Source organism: Talpa europaea (genome assembly GCF_964194135.1).
Source record: "Talpa europaea genome assembly, chromosome: 9".
In the NCBI taxonomy this organism is placed as follows: Eukaryota; Metazoa; Chordata; class Mammalia; order Eulipotyphla; family Talpidae; genus Talpa; species Talpa europaea.
In genome coordinates this window covers 23,869,665-23,889,655 of record NC_140076.1, presented here as the reverse complement: position 1 = coordinate 23,889,655, position 19,991 = coordinate 23,869,665, and the positions used below count along the sequence as shown (strand labels likewise).

The window sequence follows — 19,991 nt, the reverse complement described above, 5'->3', positions numbered from 1 at the left end:
CAGCTCATTGCTTTCTCTGCCATTCCCCACTTCCTGGGATGCTGAAGGACAGGAATGAAACTATTTAGGAGACGCAAATGAACAGACCCTTTAGTGGCAACAGCTGCAGGATCTGCAACCTGCTCTGGGCAAAATCTCAGTTTCCTCTGATCTTTTTTTTTTTTTAATGGCATTAAAATAATGAAATAAAACACTTTACTGTAGAGATAATGCTCACTGCAGTGCTCTCTTTTTAAATATGTTTTCAGAAAATACAGCACCTGAAAATGTGTGATTCTGAAGCTAATAAAAGAAATCATGATATTCTAAGCAAAAATCTAACAACATCAGATGCAAATTTTTAAACACTCTGATTTAAATGAGAATGGAAAAAACAGTGGTTTATTCAGGGCACATGCTACTCTCCACAAGTGCATCCCAATTTCAGAGTTGACAAGCTCCGTTCTCAGAGTCCTCCACCCTCAACATCTGAGTGATTGCTTCTGCCCCTGGCCTACCAACCAGTCACACAGTGCAGAATACTACACTGTTAAAAGTGAATATTTCTAAAATATTCAGAGAAGCCAAGATATATATTAAAAATGTTAATACAAATATTAATCAGGTTATTATCTGATTTCTATTTTCCTCGATGTATTTTCACACCACTTTGTCACCTGAAAAAATGAATGAATCTTACAAAAATGTATAGACCCAATCTAAACAAATCAACTGGAAAAATGAAATTTACTTCAAATTGATCACAGAAATGTTTAAATATTAACATACTGCCAGTTACTAGATAGCAGGAAATCTTTCTGCAGTTCTTTAATATAGCACCACACACACATTCAATAAATAAATGACCGTGGTGATCCTGAATTGTATTGTTCTCACAAAATGAAAATTAACCATTCTTGATACCCAGTCTTTGCTCAACCAGTTTAGTCCCCCTGGTGATGAGTAACACTATCTATTAAGGTAACCCTGTTCTACTGTTAGGAAAACTCTCTAGAAACTTCTTGATGATGAGCCAGAATGTGCCCTGATTCCGTGGTTAGGCCTACACTGTGCAGGAATGACAGATGACAGCTTGTCTAGGAATTAAAAGAGAACCATACACTCATGTCCTCTGGCCAAGCTTCATATAGCAAAATCACCAGACAACACCAGAAGAATTCTAGGAAATTAATGCTTTTTTCAAAGCATTCTTTTACATGTGTGAATATTTATGTCTTCTGCTCATAAAATTTCATGTTGATAGGGTCATGCCTTTATTGTTTCCACTACAAACTGAGCCTAGCGCCTGGCACAGGCATGCTGCAGGCTTCTGTTGAGTGGATGTGACCAGCAGACCTGAACATGTATCTTACATTTGACCTGCCCAGCACAGAAACTCTGTGCAGAGTGACGATAAAGTTTGAGGACCTTATTACTTTTTCTGCTTTCAAAAGTGCTTGACTTTTGAGAATGAGTGTAAAGAGGCCATGCAACTAACCCCTCTCTTGATTTTTAGTAAATTTCCTTGCATACTAGAAACAAAATCCTTATGGGAAGTTATTAGTCATACTACCTGCATGCTCTGTCCTCACCCTCCCACTCCCAAGTCACTAACTCCAACAAAAACTTGTGCTTAAAGAGGAACACAATCAGTGACTAGTATGAGACAAAGAGCTGATCAATGAGCAGTAACAGGTGGTAATGTCCTAATTGATTAATGCAGAAAAGGAATAATTGTAAAAACAACTTATCGGCACAAACTATACTGTCAATACATCTTGATACAGACCACACAAATAAAACAGAAAACATAGTTTGATTAGCATGAAGCCAAATCTGAGGATGTCCATCCTGCTAGTTCTGCTACAAAAAAATCTCCATAGAAACCAGATTTAAGTGCATATAATCACAAGGCAAATGCCTCAAACACAGTATTCAAACACACTGCACTTTGTGATGGTACCTTTCTTTCTTCCATCTTGCTGCTGACCACGTGCCACTTCTGTTCCAGGAGCGCTACACTCTGCTCTGTTTTTGAGCCAGACCCAGAATCACCACGGCTGAGAAGCATGAGTCTGCCCTTGTCCAACAGTTGATTATAAGTTTCTTCCTTGGCTTTGAGCTGGGAATAGAGTTCCTACAAGAAAAAGCAGGAAAGATATCAATAATGCCAATTCTCTGAGAGAAATCCACACACACAATTCCTGGCACAGTTTGGGAATAATCCAGCAAGGTCTGATCTTAATTAAAACCTTATTTTTAGATTTAGTTCAAATGCGGAGCTATAAAGGAACGAGACCCACCATTCTTTCTTAAAATAGTTTTTTGGGTAAGAATCAGAGATCACAAAAATAAACTCGAATGATTTATTTCCCCTCTTCCTGACTTGCCTAGAAATTATGTCATCTTTTGTTTTCAGCACACTTTCTTAAAATACTCTCATTACTTATGGGAATTACTAAATCCCCCATTTTTCTTAAATACAGCCTCATCTATGTTATGTATTTGTCTTTCTGATGCTCTCACCTTGAGTTAATGTTCTTGGGCCAACAGGACTGATCAACTCACAATTTACCAGCTCACCATATATTTCTACCTGAAGCTTCCCTGTCTCTGCTAAGGTAGTAAAAGGTTGCACATAAGCAACGGTTCCCAAGTATACAGTATCAGTGAAAATGCACTACTTTGAATACTCTCAGCTGCACACACCTCTGCAAATTCAGAAAGGAGCTATTGAGTATGAGATGTTAACGCCCAATTTCAAATATGTGTGTTACCATATGTGTATCAAGCTGTTCTCTAGCAGTTTCAGGAAGTCCTCCTGTGGGCTTAGATGCAGAAAGTTGGGTCTCCATTCTAGTCAGTTCCAAGAGGAAATCTTCAATTTCACTGTGGAAGCCCTGAGCCTTTTGAGAAAAGACACATCAGCAGTATCAGTACCTGCAAAAGTAATCTTTTAAATGATCATATGAGCAAGCTATCTTGAGGGAGGATTCATGGACTGCTCTCAAGCAGAGCTGTTCTGTCGTTGGATGAACACTGGACCAAGACAGTCATTGTTACAGATTAGCAGAATCCTTCAGACTTCGCTATAACGTATTATAGACATCTGATAGTGAATATGGATATAGGGAATCTGACTTAATCTAAGAAATAACTAAATCTGTGAATGCAGTTTGTTATGGTGAAGATCTTCTAACTTTGAAGAGTAACTAGGGGACTGGGTTACAGACAAATCCAAAAGGAATCCAATCAAAAGCTGTTCATTCCAGGATAAAATTAACCTTTCTTTCAAGACAGAGGCTCTAGCCTGCACTGCTTTCCTTTCAAACTTGCTTTCACCGAAAGGTGTTCTTCTGAGGGGTGCTATGCACACAGCTCTCCCTCTCTGACCCGGAGGGTGCATGTACCTGCTGCAGTGTCGACCGCAGCTGGTGCTCCCTCTCCTCTGTTTTTTGTAACACTGACTCCCAGCACCGGTTCATCGTTTCCAAGCGGCTCCTTAAGCTGCTGGCATCATCTCCAGCACTGGATTCAAGAAGCTCATTGCCAGCTTTGTTCACTGTTTCCACTGTGGCTTGATGGGCCAAAACATCATTTTTAAGAACCTGAAAAATGTTGAACAACATAATTTATCTCTATAGATATCATTGAGCCCAGTTCTCTATGGAATACACACATCAAAAGGCTTCTGGTTGGCACTATTTGGTCTCAAATGAACCAACTATGAGATGAAAAATGAAAATACTTACATGGTGCTTCGCAAGCTCAACTTCAATGACTTTTGGGTCTCCACTTATTGGTCTCTGAGCATCTAACAACTCTTCAGTGTGAGTCAGCCAACTCATTAGCTCCTCTAAGGCGTGTTGGAACTGGCCAAGGGCCAAGAGAGCACCTTCGAGCTTATGCTACTCAGAAAAAAGATATAAAGGGAATGTTTATTAGGAAGTTAGGAAACAGGAGATAGCAGTTCATTTATATCTTCTACCATTTGCCTTACCTGTCTGTGGGCGATTTTCTCACCCAGGTTCTCCCAGAGGTGTTTGAGCTCCGTCAATGGCTCTCGTATAATGTCTCGGTCTGTTTCATCAGTAGCTTTCTTTAACATTAGTTCACCCTGGTGATTGAGCTTCTCCATCTCAATTTGCTGTTGGTAAACTTCTACTTTGAACTCCTGTTCAAAGACATCCTTGGTGTTAATAACAAGTCTTTAAAACACTTAAAAAGACGCCATATGTCAAAAACCATGCCCAGATACAAACCTTCATTTCATTTAACTGATCTTTAACAGTGTTGAGGTCAGTGCCAACAGGGGGCATGGTGCAGAGTTTAATCACAGTGTTATCTAGCCAGTCAAACATAGCCTGAAATAAAAATACAAAGAAACAGAAACACAAGGAGTCAGGAGAGAATGAGCAGCATCTGCTAACAAAAGCAGACATCAATCAGAGCACCTTGGGCTCTTGGTGTTCTTTAGGTGAGGGGGAGGGGGCAGAGTTAAGCAGTAATGATCTTATCCCAGTACTATGGGGGTTTAAGAACAGAGCCAATATTATTGGGATAATGTCCAAAATAAACTACAACCTGGAAAAACTAAATGTGGGGGGGAAAAAAAAAGAGGCCAGTTAGTTCATGATGTCCTGAAGTTATTGTGCTAAGGTGTGCTTCAAGGAGACCTGGGTTTGGAACCTGCAGCAAGCAATGACTTTCACAATAAGGTCAACCTCGCCATAGAGCCACCGCGAGGATAACTATAATGAGCAGGCAGAGATGAAAAACACGGTTGGAAGAGAAGGAATTTGGATTTGTCAGTACTTTCCTCGCTAGGAGTGGGAAGCCTGGGCTAGAAATCTGGAAACGGCACTGTGTTTGGGTTGAAAATGCTGCAGTCCTATAAAGGCGATCTGCTTTATGCTGGGTATGCAGAAAATGACCAAGAGAACACAGAACCTCTATTTCCGGGGGCTAGGGATGGTGCCACCTCGGGCCTGCTCACCTGAAGGGTGTCCTGATACTGCACAGCCGCTTGCATGGCATCCTCAAGCTTGTCTAGCCTCTCTTTCCACGTTTTATTTAAGTTCTCCCAGGCATTATTCATCTAGGGTAAAAACAGTCAATCAGTTAACCACACATCTCTGCTGGTCCCCAACAATCTGTCTGACTGCCATCCACCTCTCCACACCTCATCAATGCTCTTCTTTACTTCAGGCTTCTCGGTTTCTCCACAGGCAAAAATCAAATCTGCTCCAAGGATTCGAATAAACTCCAATTCCTCATGCAGACCATCTGTCTCTTCTTTAATAGTCTACGTGGAAATGAACAGAACATAAGCCAAAACAGAAAGCAGAACAGTACTTCCCAAACTTTGCAAATGTAATTCATGCCCCTATCAATAGCAGATGCTGAACAGAACTGTCAACTTCACAATGTTTCAATGTTCTTAATATTTCACTTATCTAAACAGTGAAGCTTCAGACTCTGGTTATTTTTCATACACATCAAATAAATTTCTCTACGTAATTATCCATCCATCCATATTTTTATTTACACACACAAAGTTTGGGAAAGGTGCAATCACTTCAATAATTTACCAGAGGCTCATTCCTTCCTGCCTTCAAGAAGATTATTAAAGCAGACTACAGAGAATCTGTAACAAGATAAAATAATATAGTACATGCCACAAGTTTAATAGCTGAGAGACTAATAGGAATGCCAGGCTACATAATCTTGAATAAAGTCACTTCTGTGACAGATCCTAAAAAGTAGCTCATGAATTGACAATGATGGGTGGGGAGTGTTTTATTGATGGGTGTTTTATTGAAATAAAACATAAAAAGAAAGTATCAAGAAAGCTTGGGAAAAAAAGAAGGCTTGGTTTTCTGCTAAACACGTAAAATTAGGTGAGAAATACATTTAGCAATAACTTGGCTACTCCAAAAGACCAGAAAAAGGTTATGTCAATATAACAATTGATATCTATAGAAGATGAGTCCAGAATTTCTCTTCTATCTTTTATTTTTCTACATTAGAGAAATTTATTAGAGAAACAAAATAATATATACCATAGTGAGGACAATGAAATAATATCAAAACTGGATTTTCTAAGCTCATTCTACTAATCTGAACTGTTAAGTTTAAAACTGATGTGAGAAGCAATTTTTTTTTTAAAGACTTATTTATTTATTTATACAAGCACTGGGTATAGTCAGAAGTGCGGGAGGGTGAGAGAATTCACCAGAGCGGGGAACAGAACAGACAGACGGATGAAATACTCCGCTGGGCGGAGCAGCGGGCGGCAGGAGAGGTCTGCGAGCCATGTGGGACCCTCGCCGGTGGCCAGGGATTGAACCGGCACTGCAGAGGCTGCGGGCAGCTTTGCAACCCAGCGCTCGACCACTGTGCCACCAGGGGAGGCCTGTGAGAAGCACTTTTGCATGATGAAATTGTTCTATATCACAACTGGTGGATATGAATCGATAAGTGTTAAAGCTATATGTACTACAGTGAGCAGTAGAAAAAGCCTATTTTTTTCAAGTGGGGAAAAAAAGGTCTATTAAACTTAAAGAGGAAACTTGAGGCACTCAGCCCGGGCAAGCAGTTAACATAACCCATTTGGCTAAAGTGCTCTCTAGAGGACAAACACACAAGAGAAGGGGCTTTGTTTTCTTACCTCGGCAGCCTCAACCTGCTGCTTGATTATGGATGGATCGATGCCCGGGCTTTCCAGGTCATGGACGATGTCCTGGGTGTCTTTGATGGTGGTCAGGAGCGCTGCCATGTCATACCAGAACTTTTCCGCCAGCTCAAGAACATCTAGGAACTTAATTTCTCGCTCTTCAGCCCGAGCTTTGATATCTTCCCAGAAGAAAACCATCTGATCCAATTTGTCCTGGATTTCTGGGGGGACAAAGAAAAGATGTGAGTAGAACTTCTCTAAGTACTTGAAATCACCCTCATCAGAAATTCCTTTTAATTCTAACATTTTCAATGGAATTATCCCTACAAAGCTCCAAAAATTAGTAACAGGAGGAAAATTTCTACTTTAGCCTCCATTTACTGTTATTTTCACATTAGTATTTTTTGATTGTTAGTCTCCCACATTAAAGAGACTGCAGAGGTAATCAGGAAATGAGTTATCATCTGATATAAAGTACTGCTAAGAGATAAAGCCCCTGAATTTACACAGAAGCTGAGTTAAGAACTCTATTTCCAGTATTCTGTGTCAAACTTGCTATGTTTCCCACGGAAAGTGTTATAAAAGGTAATTATGTTCTATCCACTACTGATACTTCAGTTTACTCATATTAGGGGTTAAAGGAGCATTTGTTTCTGGCCTGGGAATCTAACTACCAATTGTAACCTTGTTTCAATGGGGAAATGTGTTCTGAATTCTAAATGACTTCTAAATGACTTTCTGGAATACTCATTATTTGGGGACTACAGAATGGTATGTTGGAGGTAACCACAGACTAGAATTTATTGGGCTGATTAAAAAAAACCAAAAACGAAACTAGATTCATCAAGCACCTTTTGCAGCCAGATCCTTGTCAGCTCCCTGAGATCGCCCAATGAGCTCTTCTCCCCGGCGCTTCAGGGCCTCAAAGGAAGGCTGCAGCTTTTCCAACTCCACAGTGGCACTCTTATTGTCACTGATACACTCTCTGATCTTGTCCACTTCAGCGGGGATCAGTGGTGGCATACGCAGGCGAGAGGAAAGATTCTCCAGAGTCTCCAACATGGGCTCGATTTTATCATGGAACTAAACAGAAGTTGGCCCATTAGTCATCACAGCGACACTTCATCACACTCTGGGGGAACTGCTAGGGACCGAGACCAAGGTACAGATCTACCACCACTCTTTAGGTCAGTCTATTCTAAGCCTAGCCTGATGCCTGTCAAGTGCTGAGCCTGGCTAAGAAACTATTTTGGGCATAGTACACCAGAGCTGGCCCATCAGAAAAAGAAGGTATATGTCTATTTGAAGAATCAAAACTGTATTTATTAATATTCCAAAAATTAATTCAAATCATGAGTGCTGCCACAATACTTCCTCTATTCCAACTAATGTGACAGAAAGGGACAAGACTATGAAACTGGTGAGTCAGTGGGTCCACATCTTGGATGACAGTTGCATGCAACAGATTAGACCGACAAGGTAGATGCCCTCCACCAACTGTGTAAATGGATGGGAACTCAAGATGCTACATGACTTGGAGTTTTCAAAGTATCATGCAATTACAAAACCTGCCGCATGTAAAAGTGAGAAAAGGAAGTATCGGCATGATAAAAGGTAATTAAGGAAGCCAAATATAACCTTACTAATTCTAAAAGAACAATTACCTCTCCACCTTTCTGGTCCTTTGAGTAACATGACCATAATTATAAAGTTTTCATTTATAACTTGGAGAGGGGAGAAGAGGAATCAAAAAAGGTAGATTTGCCCCCTTAAAAAAGCAACTAAAACCAACTCTGGATCATTAATTAGCATAAGATTGTCAATTTTATGTATCCCATAGGAATAATGTGGTGGGGTCTCCTTATCAAAATCACTTCCCATTGCTCCCTCACTTCCAGGTTCTACTCCAAACAAAACTGGCATAATCAACTGCACTAATATAATTTAGTTCACTAAAGGGAAGTTTTCTCATAGGTGATTCTCTCCATTCTCAGCTTCATAAATACACCCTAATCCCAATGGGGGTGGGGACCTTACCTCTGTAATCTGTAATGGTGGGCGCGGTCAACACAACAATGAAATGTGACGATGTGGGGAAGACAGGAGCAGGCAGCAACAACACAAAGTAACACATCCCACAATGTGAGTGAGAGATGGGGCGGTGGGGGAGGGAGGGGAGGAAAACTTGAGTAAGTACAAATGTTAACCAAGAATATTGACTAAACATAGGAATAAAATACCCAGACATGACAAATGTACCACTAACAATATATTAGTTGAAAAGTATGTAGTTACATGCTTGCAACTCGACTGCTGGTTTATGTCTCTTTGTCGCTTCTCCCTACTCAAGCATCTGTCTCTGAACTGGGAGTTAGTTATCTGGTGGTTTCTTGAGTAAGAAGACTAATGTGCTGTCTTCTAAATCTCTGAAGGAACAGGCCCAATAGGGACCTGACTTTTCTTGAGGCATTTGTTTGCTTTTGAATCTGGAAGAGGACTTTACCCAAAATCACCCCTCCTAAAGGATCAACACTATATAAAGTTTTCAAGGAAACCACCAACAGACAATATACATCCTCCAAGACACATTTCACCCTCTTCCAGTGTATTATACCAATGTTCCTTGGAATAACATGCAGATAGGCCAAGGTTTCGAGCCTATGGACCATGCGCCATCCGCATACTAGTCTAGACACTCCTGAGCACAGAGGCACAGGGATACACAGGCCTCTTGCTTAGACTAGAGGACAGCGAATGTTATAGGAGTTTAAGACACACATACCTGAGCAGACTGGGAAACAGCTTCGTCCAGAGCCAGGGCCCGCTGGCGCACCTCCTCCTTTATTTGGGCATACATATTTTCTGCCTTCTGATATTTTTCTTCCACCATTTCCCCCTCTTCAGGATTTAACTCCTTTAGTTGTGGGCCTATCTTTAACAGCTTATCAATATGCGGTTTGTGTTCAGCAATGGATTCCCTTAGTTGCTTTGCAAAGAAGAAAGAATTAAAATAAATGATCATTTTTACACCAGCATTTGCTTAAATATTTCCATCAGAACTTACACCAACTTTGAGAGGAACAAACTCAACTGTTAAAACCAGCAAGTCCCAGCATCTCTCCATTTATGGGGGAAAAGAAAAACACCTAAGTCTTGGGCTCTGACACAACCTAGTTCTTTTAATTTTCAAAAGCCAGTCCAACTATTCCATCACCCAGGAAGCCTTCCCAGACACATCCTCCTTCATGCTCCCCCAATTCCCAATTTAAATTCCCTTGATTGTTACTTAGTTTTTGTTCATTTCTATAACACCCAGGTTCCTGACATCTCCATAATTTTATTCTTTGATTCCTATTAGACAGAGGAAATAATCCAAAATGAATTTTTAATGTGCAAAGAAATTCTAAATGATTAAGAATCAACTTCATAACATAAACATACATCTGGCAGGTTCTAATAAATATGTTGTTTTTCGAATGAACTGTAGATCCCATTTTCAGTTCTGCAATAAAAAGAAACTCGGGCCTCCCCAGTGGTGCAGCGGGTTGAGCACTGTGCTGTGAAACTGTCTGCAGCCTCTGCAGCGCTGGTTCGATTCCCGACCGGCCAGGGAGAAACCCACATGGCGTGGCAGACCTCTCCTGCTTTGCCCGCTGCTCCCCTCATCAGTGTCTTTGGTCCATCTGCCTGTTCTGCTCCCCACTCTGTCTCTGGTGAATTCTCTCACCCTCCCATGCCTCTGACTGTACCCCAGTTCTTGTATAAATTAATAAATCTTAAAAAAAAAGCAAAGGCTAGTGATAAAGAAATACATTGAAAAGCTGATTGCTAAACTGAATGATAGAAAAACATTAAAAAAAATCTTTAAAAAAAAAAAAAAAGAAACTCAACATGGAGCTTACCCTCATCTCCTCTTGCTGCAGCCTGAGCTGTTCGTGGTCAATAGCAGGCGGAGGGAGCTGTGCTATCAGAGCCCGAGTCTCCTCAATCCAAGGGCTGAGCTCCTCGTAAGTTTCCCAAAACTGGTTCACCAAGACCTGCGCTCGCTCCAGGCGTGCATAGCGCTCTGAATTGAGCAGACTAACAGCTTCGTACTGCTGTATTAGAGACTCTGTCTTTTCCTGTAAACAAAAAATTAGTATTATTATGAACCATTCATTAATGTAACACTGGTTTACAATACTGTATAAGTTTTAGGGGAATGAGTTCACATCTCTTCAGATATTTGTCACCACCAAAGCACCAACAGACCTTCGCACAGACCTCTGGGCCCCTCTCCACCTAGTTCCTCACTCAACCCTTCCTCTCTAGCAGCCTTGATTCTGCAGTCATATTTCTAGGGTTTGTTTTTATGAACTGCTTTTTAATAAAAAAAATACAGGTACACATGTTAAAAAAATTTAAAGGAATATACACTGAAATATTAAGAGGCTTAATAAGTATAAAGAATACAAAAATCACTTGCAATCTTACTGAATTTTCTTATATGCATGTATAAAACACTTCTAAAATATGAAAACAGTTTCAGACAGTAAAAAAGCACAAGATAGTAAAACTAACTTTGTAGCGATAATGTAAAAGTTTAGATACAGTATTATTACAATAAATTGGTTTAAGACTGAACAAAATTAGAAGCTATAGTGGAGTCTCTGCCCATCCAGTTTCACTTGTCTTTTTCCTCTTGTAAAAATGTCTCCAAAATTCTGTCTAATAAGCTATACAGTATGAGGTATTTTAACAAGCTCCTATCTTTAGGATGAGTAAATATACTGGGTCAATATGGTGGGTTGTCAGAAGTCATGATGCATTTTTGCTTGAAAAACTGAACAAAATACACCATAACTTTCTGACAACTCAATATAAAGATTTCTTAGGAAATGTGGTTGAACCATACCCTTTATAAAAAACAAATAGAATTGATTTGTAAACTAACTTTCATGGAAAATTCTTTTTAGAAATGTGTATAGTCTTTTAGATAGATCCAAAGAAGGAATTAAATCTGCTTGTGGTTCTGAAAAATCTAACACAGGTACCTTGAAAGGTAACTCAAAGATCACTCTTACAGACTGAAAATAAAGAGCAATTTCTCTGTTATAAGAAGGTATTTTTGCAATATATCTCATATTATGCTTTATGGCTTATTAGACATTTACAAGCACAGCACGGTGAGGAGAACGAATTTCCCAGAACAAGATATATTTTGATAGCTCCACCAGTAATAAAGAGGGAAAAAATCTTAAAATCATCATTGTACAAATATAATTCTAATTCACCATGATCAAGAACAAGATGGTGCATAAATGAATGTAATTCACCTGTAATAGGGCTTTCTGCTCTTCTCCACATGTGCCAAAGATTTCACCACGATGACTGAAGAGTTCATCCATGGAATCCTTGTGTCGAATGATATCGATGGAGAAGGCCTTTAAAAAGTAAAGAAATTAAGAAGTAAAGGGACATGGTAACTATGTCAATAAACAATTAGATACAACCCATGAAAAACTCCTTACTTTATTTTATTATTATTTTTTTAAAGATTTTTTTTTTTTAAAGATTTATTTATTTATTTATTTATACAAGCAGTGGGTACAGTCAGAAGCGCGGGAGGGTGAGAGAATTCACCAGAGCCAGAGCAAGGAACAGAACAGGCAGACTGACTGTAAAACACTGCTGAGGGGAACAGTGGGCGTGACAGGCAGGTCTGTCACGCCATGTGGGACCCTCGCCGGCAGCAGGGGATCGGGATTGAACCGGCGCTGCAGAGGCTACAGGCAGCTTCGCAGCCCAGCATTCAACCACTGTGCCACCAGGGGAGGCCCTAAAGATTTATTTATTTATGCACACAAGAGCTGGAGTACAGTGTGTGTGTGTGTGTGTGTATGTGAGAGAGAGAGAGAGAGAGAGAGGATTCACCAGAGACAGAGTGGGGAACAGAACAGGCAGACTGACTGAAATACACTGCTGAGGGGAGCGGCAGGCAAGTCAGGAGAGGTCTGCTTCGCCATGTGGGTTGCTTCCTGGCCGGCCAGGGATTGAACTCATGCTGTAGAGACTGCAGATTGCATCATAGTGCGGTGCTTAACTCCTTTCGCCACCAGGGAGGCCCCCCAAACTTCTTACTTTAATAGTCACATCAAAAAGTGTTCTTATAGGGCCTCCCCTGGTGGTGCAGGAGGTTGAGGGCAGCGCTGTGAAGCTGTCTGCAGCCTCTGCAGCGCCGGTTCGATCCTGGCTGGCCGGCAAAGGTACCACATGGCACGGCAGACCTCTCCTGTTGCGCCCGCTGCTCCCCTCAATAGTGTATTTCAGTCAGTCTACTTGTTCTGCTCCCCGTTCTGTCTCTGCTGAATCCTCTTATCCTCCCACAAATCTGGCCTGTACCCTGGTTCTTGTATAAATAAATATTAAAAAAAAAGGAAAAAGTATTCTTATAAAGTTTGACACTGTCTATCCACACATCTTCAATGTTTACCATTTAGTAGCTTACAAAAATATCTTCCCTCCTAACAATCATCCAGAAAATTGCTAACTATTTTTTTCCTGGATTAATGAGCTCCCCTCCCCTCCCCCAGCCATGCTTCACAAAGCAAAAATATCCCTTCCTCCTCCTAAGCAAATATTTGTAAAATTAATCTCCATCTGTTACCATGACATTGCATCATTCCACCTAACAACTCTCTTTTCCTGCGTCTAAGCTACTGATGACATTACATTCAGCTCAGGACACAGTATCTATGTGTTCCACTCACCTTCTGCACCTGCAGCTGAGCTGTAGTCTGGTCCTGTTCTAGGCGAATTGGACCCAGGGCCATCAGTTTCCTTTTCGTTTCAGCAACCCAGGCTAGTTCTGCATCAGCAGCTTGCTCGTACTAATAGATCGAAGAATAATGTACAGGTTACTTAAAGCCTAGGTTCTCGTACTTAGAACTATAGTTTATCAACATAGAAAGGCCTGGTTTTTCAATAATCAGTTTATATCTCATCAAGACAAAAGAGGAAGAATTTCTTAAAATCACAAATCAAGATGCAGAGTGTAACAAACAAATATGACTTGACCCTATTTCAACTTCTTTATAAAGAAGTCACAGAATCCAGTCAGTGGGCCTACGGGTAAGTAACAATGGAAACTGACAACCTTAAAAAAAGAAATGCTTCTAATCAGAGTGTTTCAGTGAGGTTGTGTTCTCTTTGTGTCAATTCTCCTTCCAGACATTAAACAGTAGTAGTTTTAATCATATGTTTAAACAGAACTTAAGATGAGAGCAGACAGCTGAGTCAAGTTAAGTTGAAGTACTAGCTCAGCTGAAGAAGCCTAAGACCTTTTGGAAGAACACCAAACCTTTAAACAGTTATGCAATAACAAACAAAAACTAAAAACCTACTCTAAGTGACTGTTGATTAATGAAGGTCCCCCATTCTTTTATTGCTTTCTCTTCAACCAACACTAATATTTAAAGAGAAAAGTAAGCTTCTCTCAAGCATGGGTAATTTCATATTGAATTATCTGGCCAAGATTAGGAATATCAATGAAGACACCTTAGGGATGTACTTGGGGGTCAGAGCAAACTTCTATGTGGTTCAGAAAGCATTATTTATCACGATGAACCCAAGGAACAATGTTATTTGAAATTACTTTTGTGCGATGGCACATTAGTGGTGAGTATCCAGCTTTAAAGAAAAGCAAATAACTGTTTTTCAAAACAGCAGGAAGGAAAAAAAGACTGAGGGAAATATGACACCTGTGTTTACTAGGATGGTTCTATTTTGGATGGCTCTGCTATTTTGGTTGGCATATTTGATAGTAAATTATAGTGCTGGGTTCCCTCTCCCTCTCCCATCTAATGTTGAAACAGTTGATTATGTCAAACTAAGACTGAAGCATTTGAGCCTTTTGTGTCTAGATATCATCTACTCCCATCACTACGCTGCTTCCCAGGGCACTAGCTAAGACGACACCCCACGCAGTCTTCTCCAAGTTCTCCTCACTCAAAGGGTCAGTATTTTTGGTCAAATCTAGATTCACCCTCAGATCTCCACCAATAACTTCCCATTGTGGAATTAATTTGTTGCATCAGGTTTAGCTTAATCACATTGTTCCTGTTCCTGTATTTAAGTGTATTTAAATGGGTCATAATTTGGGTCATAGTTTTGTACCCCATAATTCTGGATCCCTGCTGCCTAAAATAACAATGCAGAGGTGTTATAAACATTACCTGTTGTGATCTCTGAATAGCAGCATCAATTTCATCCACCCTTTGTCCAACAGTATCACTGATCAGCTTGTACTGCTCATTGACATCGGACACAAGTTTATCTAGCCCTTCTCTGGCTCTCCAGGGCACCAGCTCTAAGAGGGCACGGCTCACTTCATTCACTGTGTCCAACACGAGCCTGTGCTCCATGACCTCCTTCTTCAATTCCTATAAGGAGAGAAAAAAGTTTTCAGGCCATACCTTGCTAAATTAAGCACATGAGCAGCAGTGCCAAGGTAGAAAGCACTCTCTCTACCACTCATCCCAGCAGGGTTCTGACCTCCTTCCTCAGTTAGTTTTCTCTTGCTCAGATTGTTTAGTCATTCTGCAGCCTGGCTTCAGGTTTACTTGCAACTTACTCAGAACTGTCTGTAAGACTTCTTGAGCCACACTATCTCTGGACAAAACAAACAGTTCTGCTTTCTTTTTTCTCCTTACTTCAATATAAATGGTAAATCGTGCTTTAACCATAGGACTTTAACTTAAGTACCTAGCATAGCATTTTTGTGCATGTAGAACTGCATTAGATCCTGCAGGACCATCAAACAGAATCATGAAACACTCCTTAGAGAATGCATCGTAAGAGCCAATTGTTAAATGTTACATAAGAAGCAAACTTCCTAGGGATTTGGGATTCAATCTTCTTTCTTTTTCAGACCACAACAAGTGCTCTTATCATGTCTTTATATCAGATCTTACTGTCTATGAGTAAACAAGAAAGGAGGCAGATCGACAATTTTAATTTAGATTTAAGGTAGAGCTAGTAGGTGATGGATTAAAGAATCTGATCTTAGAAGTTCTAAGAGGAAATGTTTCATTTTTCCTTTTACAGTGTGACATAACAACCCACCTTCTGTCTTTGTTGAAACTGGGGTATTTGCTCCCCTGTGGGAGATTGCCCCCCGCTGGCTGCCAGTTCCTCCTCTACCTCCCTTAGCCATGTGGTCAGTTCCTCATAAGTAGACTGGAACTTGGTAGCCAGTTGCCGGGCTTGCTCTAAAGTTCGGAGGGCCTTGGAGCTAGTGACTGTGATATCTGCATAGCGAGTCTTTATTCCATCCAGTTTCTCCTGGATAAGCAACACCTCTTCACCTGTGGGAGACAATACTAATTAGTCACATATATGAGGGAGTCTCCTTCTGGAGATGAGGGGTCACTTTAATCCCTCTCTCTTCAAGTCACAGCTTAAAATTTTATAGATGGCCTCGCCTCTTCTTGAGGTAGTGATTTCACTGAACATCCCATACTAACGGTAGGTGGGAAATAAAATAAGCCTTTCCATTGAGTAAAGAAGTCACTTCTGAAATTATTAAGACCTGAATTTGCCTGCAGGAATTTCTAGATATTCCCAGTACTGTTCAATGAATGCTGGTGTTTGACATGTTGGAGGGCAGGGGAAATCATCATCTGTAACCAGATGTGAGACAACAAAATCTTTTTGCTTTCAAAAGATTTCAAAGGTAATGGGAAGCTTGGCCACCAGGCTCCTGGAAGCACCAGGTAATGCAGTCAGTGGCTACTAAGTGTCTCCTATATACAAAGAGAAGAGGCTAGTGCTAGGTGCTTATTTTCCCAGATATGTGACTGCCTGTGTGACCACAGAGGAGCTAAGAGATGCATGTTCAAAGTACCTGTGGTTTGTTTTAGAAGCGCCTGCCCATTTTTAATAGCTTGATCTACATTCTTCTTTCTATTAACAATCTCTTCATTCAAAGCCTGAAAGGAAAGATAACATTAATCCCCAAACTATGACACAACAAAGGGAAAGAAAGGTGAGATCTTTAAGAGACCAATTTAAAATAAAGAGAATACCAGTTCAATTTAAACATCAGCTATTTGATTCCTTCATTATCTCTCTGCTTACCCCATTACTCAAAATAATTATATCATATATCATATTATATATACCAGATGATAAGAGATTTAGGATTAAATCAGCTTTACTAATAATCTATTAGTACTAAACCTGAGCTTAAGGCAGAAAAATTCAGCAAAAATGTCTACTATGTTCAGAACAAAGAAAAAGGCAAAAAGTTTAAGAGAAGAAGTTAGCAAGAACAGACTGACTTAAAAGGTAAAGGATAGAACTGAAGTTTGAGAGGTGAACTTAATGTAATGTAGTACATACACATGTTGATTTTTAATGATGCACATGTGAAATTCATGCTAGAATGTAATTTTATTTCAATTGAAAAATAAAGCTGACCTAACCTCTCTCAATATTTGAAGTCATTGAAGCAGTAGAATCTCATTAAAAGAAAAAAAAATCCTGCTTTGCCTATTTTTCACCATCCCCAAAGAAATTTCTTAACAATGAAATGAAAAGGGCAAATTATTCTTTCTAAGATGACACAGTTTCCCCGGAATTTGAGCATGCATATAAATTCTAGAAATATTTAAAAAGTTACAGCTATATGATCAAATTCTGGGTGCTATTCAGGCATATGGTTTTAAATTTCAGTCTCTCTCATAAAACTGCTGAAAAGGGAACTTAGTGATACATTAGCTAGAACGATGCTAAACATGAGGAACTGAGGTGGCCCCTGACTACGCTACAGATCGTCACCTAGAAACTACAGATTCAGTTTGTTAAATACAAGTATTTCTAAGAACTCATCAAAGGAGAGATTAGTCCTTAGCACCAAGTCTACAGCTATGCACTTATAAAGTTGAAATGCTTGGAATCAAAAGAAAAAAAGCAAAATGAAGAGAAACATAAATCAAATTATAAAGCAACTCAGTAACCAAGGAGAATGGAAACCATGAATACCAGGTGGTCAGCATGCTGCTTCTGCAGGACATCCTGTCTGTAATCCTTTACGAACACTGAACTGAGCTTGTCCTCAACCTCAGCCAGCCAGTTGAGCAACTCCACCTCATCCTCCCCGAAGAGTCTAGCATTGGACAGTGCTTGTTCAAGCAGGGCTGCTTTCCGACAGCACCGGTCTTGAATCTCACTGTACCGAGCCTGCAATGAGTCTAGCTTTTCTGACAGCACCCCCTGTTCTGCAGAACACGTCAGGGAGGAGAGGGACTGCCCAATTTTGACTGCCTGGTGCACATCTGCTGCATGGCTTTCTATTTCTTCCTCCAGAGCCTGGAAATCCAGATGGAAAAAATGAGTAACAGAAACCAAATAAATGGAAAGTAAACATGAAACAATGAATAACAAATGATATAACAAATTAAATCATAATACAAAAGGTTCACGTAGAGAAAGGGCAAAAATAATTCGAAAACTGAAAACCAAAGTTATGTTTTCTGATGGTGGTCTATTGGTTGGTTTCTATTTTTACTTCAAAAATATGACTTTTCCAATTAATAATTTGACCATGTTTTACATTAATCTTAAAAAAAATCCAAAAACATGTCTTTTGGAATGCTGTAAGCAGTTTTATCATTCCAATTCTGTGTTTTCATTTACCATAACTACTTCCTACCTTGTGCCGAACGATCTGCTGCTGTATTTTAGCAGTCTGAGTACCCACTGGTTCTGAGTTAGCAAGCTTTTTCTCCGTGACAGATAAGAAGTCAGAAATAGGCTCAGCTGTCTCGTGGAATTGCTTGGCCAGAATCAGGATATCTTCCAGCTGTTTTTGCCTATTCAAATATACACAAGGAGCTGCTCAGGCAAAAAGTTTCATTTGGACTGTTAACAGTACTACATTCAGTAGAGGCCAGTCATCACCAGGTACATTTTAAATCAACAGTACACAGAACACACACATATAGCAACTTGTTGTTTTAAAAGCTTTCCTGAGTATTATTTTGATCCTGTCATAACCTTGTAAGGTAGGCAAAATAGTTATCCAGTTATTACCAAGGAGAAAGCCAACCCTGAAGAATTAAAGGAAGTTCTGTCCAAGTCGCTCAGTGAGTAGAACAGCACAGTGAGGATCAGAACCAGATCCTCTAGTTCTCTTTCCCTTATGAAATGTAAATGTAGCACACGCGTCACCTGAGTATGTGACCAAAATGATGTCTAAAGGAGACCAAAAAATCACCAGTCTTCATTTTGCTCTCTCACTGCTGCCTTCACTAGGGAGTAAGGCAAGGGAGCTCTTGGAGAGCAAAGACAGACTGCGAACTAAAGCTCCCTCCCCAGCTCCCCAAACCTACTCAGGCTTCTAGTAATTTCAGCTGCCAGAATATAACTTTGAATCTAGATTTAAGGCAAAAAATGACCTCAGACAAGCTGAATTTGCCAACACAATTGAAAGCCAAAAGAACTGTAGACTTTATAGTTCACTTGAAATCTTTAATCCTATTTAATATAACAATATTCTGTGCTTGGGGGATAAAGCTTCACAGAAGAAGAGGAGATGGGCAAAAGTACTTCATGGAAGATGCAACACCATTAGCAAAAACAGAGTTGGAAATTGACAGAAAATACTGAAGAATGGTTTACACCACATCAGCTATAACACATGGAGTGGAAACTAAGAAAGGCAGATTAGTGTCTAATAGTAAAGGACTTCCAGTGTTGGGGTAAAGTGTTTAGATTTTATTTTACAGGCAATTGGGAGTCAATCAGTGTCTTTGCTCCTGGAAAGTGATGATCTGAGATGTACTTTGAAGATGTTCACCTGCAGCATGAGAAGGAGGCCAGGCATGGCAAGAGGGGCAGACCTGTCGTAGCAAGTGGGAATAGAGTGATGAGTGACTGGTGCGTAGTCAGTGAGGAAGCTACCTCAAGCTGGCCCCAGGGAGGCTTCCTGCATTATGGACTGAGGCAGATGAATGGGAACTAGAGAAGTGGACAGATAAGACAATATAAAACCCGAGGTAACTGGAATGGTACTACTAGTGGAACTGGACAAAAAAAAAAAAGAAAAAAAACAACAACAACAATACAACTTGGAAATAAAAACAAGTTAATTTTTCACATTTTTGTTACCCCCACTAACATAGGCAAACAATACTTTGCAACTCAGAGAAGCAACAAGCTGTGGGCAGGTGGAAATAGAGAGAGTGGAGAGGGTTGTCTGAACGTTGCCCTTAGGTACTTAGAAAACTGAAAAAATACAATTAAGTGATCTACTTTACTATTCTCACATTGATTTCTGATTAGCTAGTATTTATTT

At 40.0% G+C, this 19,991-nt stretch overlaps 1 protein-coding gene across 3 annotated transcripts in view; it reads right to left on the bottom strand.

Annotated features, from left to right (window-relative positions):
- Positions 1-19,991, bottom strand: part of MACF1 (microtubule actin crosslinking factor 1) — a gene marked incomplete at both ends in the record, with an annotated part of 211,499 nt that overhangs the window by 28,404 nt on the left and 163,104 nt on the right. For 2 of the 3 annotated variants that reach the window (XM_084243390.1, XM_084243391.1), the window contains 19 exons: positions 1,943-2,116; positions 2,757-2,885; positions 3,390-3,587; positions 3,732-3,887; positions 3,980-4,153; positions 4,242-4,343; positions 4,976-5,077; positions 5,162-5,284; positions 6,650-6,876; positions 7,507-7,738; positions 9,438-9,641; positions 10,558-10,776; positions 11,971-12,078; positions 13,405-13,524; positions 14,869-15,075; positions 15,758-15,999; positions 16,539-16,623; positions 17,678-18,004; positions 18,348-18,507. In XM_084243390.1, coding sequence (XP_084099516.1) covers positions 1,943-2,116; positions 2,757-2,885; positions 3,390-3,587; positions 3,732-3,887; positions 3,980-4,153; positions 4,242-4,343; positions 4,976-5,077; positions 5,162-5,284; positions 6,650-6,876; positions 7,507-7,738; positions 9,438-9,641; positions 10,558-10,776; positions 11,971-12,078; positions 13,405-13,524; positions 14,869-15,075; positions 15,758-15,999; positions 16,539-16,623; positions 17,678-18,004; positions 18,348-18,507 — 3,289 coding nt within the window. The remainder of the gene's footprint in view (positions 1-1,942; positions 2,117-2,756; positions 2,886-3,389; positions 3,588-3,731; positions 3,888-3,979; positions 4,154-4,241; positions 4,344-4,975; positions 5,078-5,161; positions 5,285-6,649; positions 6,877-7,506; positions 7,739-9,437; positions 9,642-10,557; positions 10,777-11,970; positions 12,079-13,404; positions 13,525-14,868; positions 15,076-15,757; positions 16,000-16,538; positions 16,624-17,677; positions 18,005-18,347; positions 18,508-19,991) is intronic. The other variant, XM_084243392.1, reaches the window with a different exon arrangement.